The 11,003-nt window shown below is 45.7% G+C and overlaps 1 protein-coding gene across 1 annotated transcript; it reads right to left on the minus strand.

Moving 5' to 3' along the window:
• Positions 1 to 593: 593 nt before the first annotated feature.
• On the minus strand, positions 594 to 5,348 carry LOC119394760 (uncharacterized). The gene is made up of 5 exons (XM_037662067.1): positions 5,309 to 5,348; positions 3,623 to 3,894; positions 2,757 to 2,875; positions 1,392 to 1,512; positions 594 to 776 (listed from the first exon to the last, which is right to left on the minus strand). Exons 1-5 carry the CDS (start codon positions 5,346 to 5,348, stop codon positions 594 to 596), a joined length of 735 nt encoding a protein of 244 aa, XP_037517995.1.
• Between the last annotated feature and the right edge of the window lie 5,655 nt (positions 5,349 to 11,003).

An 11,003-nucleotide genomic window follows, 5' to 3' on the forward strand; every position in this document is an offset into this window, starting at 1 on the left:
GCGCGGTACATAAAAGAAAGGGACACAACACAGACGTAGAGATAGGTAGGCACTAACCTACGTCTATGTCATGTCCCTTTCTTTTATGTAACGCGCTAATACACGCTACGTTCATGGATGACCAACTCGCCCGATCAGCAACCCTTCCGAACATCAAAATTTATTGCGTTTATCGCGTATATATACTACACTGCAACCATAGTCATTTTTACTTGCAATGAAATGGCGGGAAAAAAAGAAGATTGTATTTGTTCATAATTTTGAAGTCGATCTTACTCGTCAAACGTAAGCGTTTTACCGATGGTATGACCAAACACCTTTGTACACCAGAAAGGGTGTCCACGTTTCTGGTATGCAGACACGTGACGAAACCTCTCGGGCACGGCGTAGTAGCCAAGGTGCTTTGATGTAGCACAGCAGAGGCCACCGAGACCCACATTTCGTTTTAGAATTCTTCGTCTGTGTAGAGACGACTTTTCAAGAGGCTCCGGGAAATTTCATGCGACCGGCAAACGACTGTAGACTGCACAGTGGACTTATAGGACTCTTATTACACTGAAGTATTCCCCGCTGACTCCTTTTTGTCATCACGCCTACGGTGGCTCCAGCGTACTCGCCTGCATGTACGAGACTGGGTAGAAGTCCTGGCATGTCTCTCCGAAGCCCGTGTGCTCCAACGGCAGCAGGAACCGCATCACCGCCAGAGTCAGCGTGAAGCATACCGAGCCCTGATCCACCTGGGACGCCGCGCGGTCCATCCACGCAAGCACAGCGTTCTGCACGCGTCGAACATATGCGCTCGCATCTCGTGTTCGGTCAAAGCATAGCGGCCATGAATGCAATATGCCGAAAACATACATACTGTACACATACATAAGCTTTAATCATCTCGTCTAAAGACGACGCTCAGACACCGAACGACTAAGCCTTGCGAAAAAGGCATTGTGTCGGTAGAAGAAGGTGTGTCTGCGAATGCTCTCGAAGAGTGCCTGTGCGACAATGGAATGGAATCGTGCAAATGTTATGAAGGTAAATTGGAAAGCAATCGTAGTAAGCCTTGCTTCACAGACCATCAAACGTTTCTCTCGTGACTGTTTCTGACCGGTACGGCCGCGAACATGAAAAAACGTTACAAACGGAGAAAAATAGCTTGAAAAACGCAGTCCTTGAAAAGGTGTATACATCTTTCCAACGAATTGGCTTCCTGGGTGTCGCCGTAATCCCCTCTGGGCTGTCATGCGGGACCCCCAAGAATGCACTGCCGAAGCAGCGACATGAGCGTGTGTCATCCTCTGTACTCCCGTGCCCCAGTCCATACACTGTCCGGTATTCGTTGCGAGTGAATCTGTGACCGAAATGCAGCGAAACTACGCATCTTACAGTATACTTACCATAGTGAACGTCTTGCGATTGCTTTCGGGTGTGCGGCTGAAGGAGTTCGGCAAGAAGGTGACGCACTCGCCTTCCTTGTGTGGTGGTACGTGCGTCTCCAGAAGAGTGAAGTCCGTGAGTCTGCGTCGCGCCCGTTGTAGAAGCGAACGCTACGGCTAAACCGGTAACCACATGGGATGCATTTTCGACGCATCTTCTACGTCCGCGCGTTCTTTTTCACACCGCGTGATGATCACGCTGCTTTCATGGTTTGTGTAGAGTTGCTGTATACGCCATAGAGTTTCCTAAAATTAACTAGAGGGGACTCTGGCGCTGCGATCGTTCAGCTACCATGGGAATGATGGGTAGTACACAAATTTGCCTAGTCTTCGTGCTTGCGGCTTCAAGCGTACTTGTGGCTTTGTTTATTGCTATGTTTTGGTTTTCTTTCGGATAAAAGAATGGATCATTGTGAACTTCGTGACCAGATTTGAATCGCTGAGCCTAAAGAAGTTAAAGTGGCGAAGTGAAACTGCTGACTTTTGCTGAACTTTGTTTTTCGACAAAGCGGATGCAGCCAACGCGGAGCCAAACTGAGCCGTAAGTACGAAGTTTAGACAAATTTGTGTACTACCCATCATTCCCATGCTGGCTGAAGCGTCACGCGTTGCAGCTCCCATAGACACTAGCGCCAGAGTTCCCTCTAGTAAGTATTGTAGGAAACTCTATGGTATACGCTACCTACCTAAAGGTAGCATATACATTAACTCTAGGTTTGTGGAGACCACAGCGCCGCCAAGGCGTTTCCGCGCGAATTTCTCGCTTTAAATTGTTGAACAGTGCACAATTACGCACTGCAGAATTCAGAATGATCTACTCACACGATTATGCATGCACATAAAAGCAGGGTCGCGTACTCCTACGATCATAATTGTTGGGATTTTACGTCCCAAAGCCAGGATATGATTATGAGAGACGCCGTAGTGCAGGGCTGCGGAAATTTTAACCATCTGGTGTTCTTTAACGTGCACCTAAATCTAAGCACACGGGCTTCTACTAATTTCGCTTCCATCGAAATGCGGCCGCCGCGGCCAGGATTCGATCCCGCGACCTTCGAGATAGCAGTCAAGTACCATAACAACTAGGCCACAGCGGCGGATGCGCATACTCCTACGAAGTATGATTTTTTTAGAATCTAACTTTGTGTTTAAGGAGTGCCAAAAGTGACCTCGCAGCTCCCACGTCGCGATGTAAACACGCGTAAGTCTATCATTTTAACATCAAGCTGACGTCAAGGCAGCGCAAGCAAGCTGGTCGCCTCTCAGAACACATTGATCATCTATACTTGGACATGACGATATACCGATCCGTGTCTTTCGACTCACTTGATGAGTTCTTTGATGCGGCGCTCCAGAAAGAGGCTCTTCACCCTGTTATCCATGTCGTACAGCCAGAAGATGCTGAACAGGAGAAGCAGCTTGCCCGAGAACGCCGTCCGGATCTCCTGTGATGGGCAAATATGTCTTCATTTATCCATACGACTGAATCCTCACTCTAAAAAATAAAAATAGTATGTGTTACTCTTTTCGGTGAGCCCTGACTTGCCACGTATATTATTCTCTCTCTTATATAAGGAACATTAGCGTGTCCCTTTATCGTATAAAGATACACGTTAACTCTATTTTGTGTACCACGACTTTCCGAAGAGAGTATAATGATCGCCAAAGAGAGTTCACGTGTCTCTTTAAAGAGAGTCATACGTGGCCAAGTCAGGGTTCACAAAAAAGAGTCAAAGGACTCCCTTTTATTTTTCGTAGTGTCTTGCAGTGGCCGACCACTTGCATGCGCATTCTATTAGCAATCAACAACAACAAAAAATTAATGAGGCGGACGTAAATTACGTAGTGGTATACAACGCAACGAAATAAAGCAACCAGGGGCGGGTGCAGGGTTCTTCCAAGAGGGGGGGGGGTGGTAGGGTAATTTGTGGGAAGTCTGATACCTAAAATTGAGTATTGGGCGTCAACACTCATACCCGCCTTATACATTCAAGAGGTGGGTCAGGTCAAATTTCGTGACTGCGGTCCGCTAGGTTTGGTGAGTTTGAGACCCTGGCCTAATGTCTTACGCTGTCTCTCTGTCTAGGACTTACCGTCCCTGTACACAACGTCCAGTACATATGCAGTAACCGGAAAGTGAAGCCCCCCTTTAGTCAACCCATTGTCGATGTCCTTGCTTGGATTTAACTGACCTTGAGTATGGTGACGTAGGCGTCTATGCGTCCCGGGTCCAGGCGCTGCTCGAGGAAGGCGAGTCCATCGAGGCGCCGGTTGCTCAGCCAGTTCGCCGCACGGCGAGCCAGATCTTGCGCCTTGCCCTGCTCGGCGAACGCCAGCGGCCATGAGTCGGTCGTGTCCGTGGCACCCAACGTGGTCGGCGGCTCACGCACTCCGATCACTAGCCGCGGCTGCCTCAGGCTGTAATCCTCGCCGGTGTCCTTCAGCGCAAGGAAGGTGCTGAAAGCTGAGCCGCGGCACAGTACGATGCATCATTCACGTGATCGGTACAGATAAGAAGGTGATTTGCCATTCTATTCTTTCATATAGCTAATGACCAGTGCAACATTTCGATGAAACATGTATCGTGCATGCATATCTTGATGTGCACTCGATTTGATTGCAATCCTGCGAGATATTATTGCTTAGTTATTTGTAAGTTGTTAATAAGACACTCTGCATATCCAGAGAAGTTTCAAACACCGGACTGCCAGCTAGCTGCACTGATGTGTCGCGACCTCGTTATTTCTCTTCTTTCTTTTATTTAACGAGCCCTTCTACTTTAAAACCCAAGCAAATGCGGCGTTGTCGGCAAAGATTCGTCAGTGTACATATGTTGGAAATGCGACATGCGAAGAGACCCACTAGATAGTGCGCTGTATACAGTGTTCACGTGACGTCACAGACAGGTTATCTGCGCAGGTACCTCAACATGGCGGCCACTGTGACTTTTTTATTTACTTTTTTTATTCACAATACCCCTAAAGGCCCTCAACGAGGGTATTACATAGGGAGACATTTTACAATAAATTGTGAAAAATAACAGAGTGAGAAAAACGGTAAAAAGTACAATCTTGACAATTGGCTGGTATACATAGTCAGAAAACAACAACAACAACGACAATGAAGTAAATGCAAACTACAACATACTGAAGTAACTAGACACAAATGGTAAAAAAAAAAGGAAAAGGTGCAAGCACAGTAGGCAGTTACTGAATGCCTACGCAAACAGAGTACATGAAATACACAATACAGAAGGAATACCGCTACAATATGCGAAATGAAAAAGGAAAAAGGTGAAAAGAAATGAATTAGGTAGGACACCACGTTTAGGCAATACGCTGAGTGCGTAGAAGATCTTGAAATTTCGTTATGTTTTTTTCGGTAGCTACGTGCGATGATAAATGGTTCCATTCAATGATAGTGCGTGGTATGAATGAATTAGCGAAACGATGAGTGTGACATATGGGTCGTTTGACTTTGTACTGGTGATCGCGGCGAGGAAAAACGACTGCAGGGGGCTGAAAGAAATCGTCAGAAAGAATTGAATGATGGTATAGTTTGTGAAAAAGCGAAAGGCGAGCTGCTTGGCGACGATGAGAACGCGTCATGAGAACGCTTGGCGACGATTAGAGCGTGTCAGAGCAGGGGAGGACACCCAGTCGTTCGGTCGCCGCGTTCTTTTGTGCGTCCCCCGCTTTCTTCTATTAGAAAGCCGCGCCGAGGGGGAACACAAAGGAACGCGAACGTTGGGGTATGTAAGATGTGTGTATAGTGTACTAGAATAATTCTAGTACACTATAGATGTGTGGGGTAACAGGCACTAATCTGATGGCTAGCCGTCACCGTTTCTTGCACCGCGCGTTCGATCAAGAGTTTACGCAGCGTCTCAACCACCAGGTACCCCAAGATGGCGGCCATGGTGACGTAAGTGCACACTATGTATAGCCCGCCTCGACATAGTTCATGGTGCGCGCGTTTTAATTTGTGCATTTGGACTTGCGTGTTCGACTTGAACCAGCGTGCCAAAGACGGACTCCAATGGGACGAATACAGTGTTTCCGGTATATTTCCTTGGACCAACGGTGTTATTTTGGACACTGTTACAAGTCCGCCGCATTGTAGAAGTTGCCATCTCGCCAGCTCTGATTTGCCCAGAGGGCTGCTACGCCCTCTGATCGGCTTACGACGTCACCATTAAGAATTCGACGCCGTGACGGAAATTGCCCACAATGACACTGCAGCAACCCGAGCACAATCAATGATGATATATTTGGCGGTTACTGGCGCAAGGGCCATTGATGGCCAAAGAGCGCAGCATGTCAGTGCACGCTAAAGAACACCGGATGGTCGACATTTCCGGAGCCCTCCACTATGGCGTCCTTCATAATCATATCGTGGTTATAACTCAATTTCTGCACGAAGTGTACGCATAAGTTCGCATACCTCTACGGGCGCCCGGCCTAGCGTCGAGCTGCAGCCAGTCCTCGCCAGTTCCCATAATGGCGCCGCAGTACACCAGATGGCTGCACAGTTTGGTGGGCCACGGACCGTCGAAAGTGGCGCCAAAGAAGCACAGCAGCGTCACGGGGTTTCCACCTGGGAAACAACGACCGTTTCATGGTTGTGCTCAGTTTCGATTCAAATAGTGCGTTACCGGAGTTAGTTACGCATACATTTCGCGTTTCTATCGCGTGGCTGTGGCGAGATATTCGAAAGCGGGGGGATGGGGGCGCTTTCCTTTCCTTTCCTAGATGCCCGATTATCGAGGTTTTAAACCGTGAAAGGTAATCTTTTCTTTATATTCAGTTATTCTATGATCCATAGGCGTGCGTACGGGCGGGGGGGGGGGGGAGGGGGCAGCTGCCACCCCTAATCATTTAAAGGGGGGCGCCAATTCTGCCCCATACCTTTACTAAGCCGGACCTTTCACGTGGTTTTTTCATGCGCAGGATTATGGCTACGCACGTTTCTTGACGATAATGGCGAACAAGAACAACTGACGTTGCATTCAAAGACAGTGTTTACTTCTTTACCCCCGGAAAGCCGGAGACAAATGGCAGGCCGCTGTGAGAAGCACGCCGCTGCTTCATTTTCATTTTTTGCATCCATTGCGGAGCTTGTTTTCTTCCCCGGACTCGACCAACGGGGGGGGGGGGGGGGGGGGGGAGGAGGGGGGGGGGGCGCGGTCACGCGTGTACCCCCCCCCCTCCCCTAATGGAGACACCGGCGCATGCCTATGCTAGGATCCTAGAGGCTATGTATCTGATTCATCGTTCTATGTTTTCCTTCAAAATCGCATTCGGCAGTAAAATCGCAGTTTATTTCCTGCTGAATCGTTGCTTTAATACTTAAAAAAAGAAAAAGACTTCCTCCTCCTTTCACAAATGTGTCGCACACGTTCACAAATCTACAGCTGCCCTCAGGATATCATCACCGTGAAACAGCCAGTGCATACTCTAACCTTTCTGTTTGTATTCAAGCATGCCGTGCACACGTTCGAGGACAAAAAAAAAAAAATATCGTACATACAAGCACAGCCTCACTCGTTGTTACAGCGATGAATGTGCTTTTCAAAAGTAAGCGATGCCCTAAACCAGGTGTCTCAAACACGCGGACCGCTGACGTTTCGTTGGTGGCCCGTGGCTTCACAAGGAATAAAATGTTTGTGACTTTGCTAAATGGTACTCGCCTATTGCGATAATTGCTCGGATAAGCTACAAAGACCGGACTGGTCTCAAACATTTCTTTTTCGTGAGGCACCCCTTCGTCGGCATGTGTTGAAACTCGAAACATATATATATATATATATATATATATATATATATATATATATATATATATATATATATATATATATATATATATATATATATATATATATATACATATATATATATATATATATATATATATATATATATATATATATATATTATATATATATATATATATATATATATATATATATATATATATATATCTATATACATATATTCTATATATATATATATATATATATATATATATATATATATATATATATATATATATATATATACTATATAATATATAATATATATATATATATATATATATATAATATATATATATATATATATATATATATATATATATATATATATGTTTAAAGGGACACTAAAGAGAAACAATCAATTGGTTTAGATTGATAAGGTGTGCTCGGAGAACTCTTGTGTAGTTTATTTCACCACCATAGGTTTATTATTAGAGGAGAAAACTCAAGTTCAAAGCTTCATTTTTAAATTTCGCGCCGAACTTTGTAATTCGTGACGCAAAAGACTTCGAGCATTTAACGTATTTTGGCGCCACTGGCACGACGAAATTTCCACAAAATCGTTATGTCAAGTATCTGGCCCCCTCAGAGGACAATGTACTTCGATTTAACCTACTAGGAACTACGTAGGCCCAAGCAGGCGCCGCCAAAAATATGTGACGTCAGGGCAAATGGTGCGGGAATTCCAAGGTGGCGTCGCCACCTGTATTTTCTTTTTGCGCGTTTTCTCGTTTATTAAGCGTCTTCTCGCAGCAAGCGTGGTGTTTTTCGTATCGTGGAAGACTACTTTACTAATGCGAGAAAAATCGTTTTGCTCTTTAGTGTCCCTTTAAGAATCGGCGTCGAGATTTGAGTCATTCTTGAGATCATTACCGACATGTTTCTCGAATCCTAACGCCCTTCAGGAATGATCCGTATATGAGATATGGGAAATGCGTTCATCCAAAGTGCAGCGTTAAGAGACATATTGCTCAGCCCTCCCTTCCCCACCCACCCCACTACAACCTTCGCTTCAACCTTCTTCACTGTCCCGGCCCTTTGTTGGACTAAATTGTGTGACTGCGGCCCGCTAGCTGAGGTGAGCTTGAGACCCCTGCGCTAAACTAGCACACATAAAAAGTGGTCATACCTAAGGAGATATTGTGCGCTCTCTCTGGATTCTTGGGCACGTGGTGATGTCCCGATGTGGCCGGTGCCTCTTTGTCCATATGCCCAGCGTCCAGCACTGCAAATATATTGCATACAATCGACGTGTTCTGGCCCTGCTGTAAAGTGAACCAGTAATGCATTCGATGGAGTTTCACATTTAGCACCAACATTTTATTGCTTTCAAAAGAACTGCTGTGGAAAGCTTCTAAATGACTTTGTCTAACCGATATTGTTTTATGTATAGTCTTATAAGTCAGATCACACGCGATCTTTTTGGATGCCGATGAACGGGATGGGTGTTTAGTTCAGTTGGCTTGCGGTTATGTAGTGACGGTAAGGGATAAGCACCGGCAAAGACGTGGACCGAGAAGTAAATGTTTGGAGGCACACAGACTCTCTAAAACACGTGTTTCTGAGCGTTGTTTATTTTCCCGCTACGCTTTCAGCATATCACATTCACTACAATTATGCAGGCTGGAGCGGTTAGCCTTGTCAGAAAAGTTTATCTTTCAAGTAGCCTCGATGGAAAAGTGTAAACTAACTGTGTCAGAGAACGCCGTACGCAAAAAGCTAGATATACGCACCTTTGTGTCGCCTTGTAGTGACCCCTTTCTGACGAGAAAATCTGAAAAAAGTGAGACAGTGACAGTGGTGATTCCGTCAGTATTCATCATTGGATGGCGAAATGTGCAGTGCATGCTCCAGAGTCACAAAGTTTGTCCCTCAAGTCTGCACTTCACTGGCTAGATAATTAAAATGTTTAGTGTCTTTTGGCAACGCTAAGGAGAGCACGCTTGAAAGCCTCTCTTCTCACGAGATTATCATTGAATTACTTTGACTTTCTCAGTCAACTGCAGTGTCCCCCCCCCCCCCTCCCACACTTTCCCGCCCCTCACTCGGAATGTGGTGCACGAACGATTACGTTTTTATGCTATGCGATGTAATTTTAACCGGTAGCCTTTGACCAGCGCTTCATGAACAAACCGACAACAACAACAAAGAAAGCACAAATCTCTTACGTCTCTGGCTGCTGTTTATTCGCCGCATAGGGTCTGGAAGAATGATGAGAGGAGAAGCGCATGACAGTTGGGTGATTGAAAGGTCGGAGCGCTTTTATTGAAGCAATGCAGCCCAGTGCATCATATCATAAATGTTAATCCCAATTGATTGAATTTGTTTACACGTGCTTTAGTTATGTAATGCAGCAGAAGGAAACGATGGTAGTGCATCACACAGCAGTCTGACCGCTGTCGTTAAGCATTTTCGTTATTCAACGTTTATTTTAATCTAAATTTCCAGATTAGTTTAGCTTCATAGGTCTTTATGTTAAGCATCCTGCCGCGCGGTTCTTGGCCCATCCCCCTTTGTGGGTGAGCGCCACTAGGAAGAGGTCATCATAATCATAATCATAATCATAATCAGTTCTAAGTTGTCAATGGACTCTGCATGTGGTCGAAGCGATAAGCCTGCGTTTAGTCTTACGATACAGTGCCCGAATATTACGTTTCCCTTGCCTGCAATTTTTCAAAGCAATCAAACATACTAAAGTGTACGACAAAGTGGTGTACAGTGCATATACCACTGCTAAAGTGACCCAGGTATTATACGGGCATTTTTTAAATGCTACTGTTGCCACAACGGCGACACGAACCAGGCAATAGATATTAAAAATGACAGCTGCAATATTACTTCATTTTCTCCGTTACACACTTCAAACTTGACGCGTTGTAACATCTTGTTGATCGCGGCACTCACCAACCCTGTATAGAAAGCTCGTTAGCTCGTCGATTCGCGGTTCTTTACTTACCGTTTTCAGCCACGAAGATGCGTCCGAGGCATCGGGACTGCACCTTTTGTTCCCGAAGGCTCCGCCTCGTCTGCGTGTCGTAACAAATCATCGCCCCTAGAGAGTCTAGAATTGTCGCCCCGTTCAGTACAATAGACAATGCTGTGCCACTGCAACTTGTAAAGCCGCCATTTTTTATGGACACTGTGCGCTCTTAAGTGCATGTCCTTTGCCTCTGCGCTTATCTGCCGGTTTCACCATAAACACATGCACGCGCGAGGTGCACCCCCCCCCACACACACACAAACACGCACGCACGTACGCATACACATCCCCTACAGTGCATGTGCGATAGTTCTTTTAATGATTCAGCTGGCATGCAGTCAGCGAATACTTATGTTATGGCAGCAGCTATTGAATTAGATTAACACACATCCGTAGATACATATTGCGCTCGGAAATCATCTAAGAAAGGTATACGCGAAAAACTGATAGCAAGGCGATAACTGAAGAGACCAACAGGCGCCCACAGGGTCTGCGCGACGCGTAACATCTGAAGTGAACGTTCCGTATGTAGTCTAGTAATGAAATCAAGTGTTATTCCTTGCTTGTGTTTGTTCTTTTCGGTTTAGCCGTCATCTGGACAGACACTACGGTATTGTTATTCAGCTTTGGTGGTCAGTGCCGTATCGTTGGCTGCATACACCTGAACAAGTAAAACGATTTAGGAAGCGTTTGACGTTCTTACCCGTGATGAAGGTGTAGCTGTCGACGGCTGAAACAAAAGAATAGGAGGTGCGTTCTAGTGCAATTTTGTTCTTGCAAG

This window comes from Rhipicephalus sanguineus, chromosome 5 (genome assembly GCF_013339695.2).
Source record: "Rhipicephalus sanguineus isolate Rsan-2018 chromosome 5, BIME_Rsan_1.4, whole genome shotgun sequence".
Taxonomy (NCBI): Eukaryota; Metazoa; Arthropoda; class Arachnida; order Ixodida; family Ixodidae; genus Rhipicephalus; species Rhipicephalus sanguineus.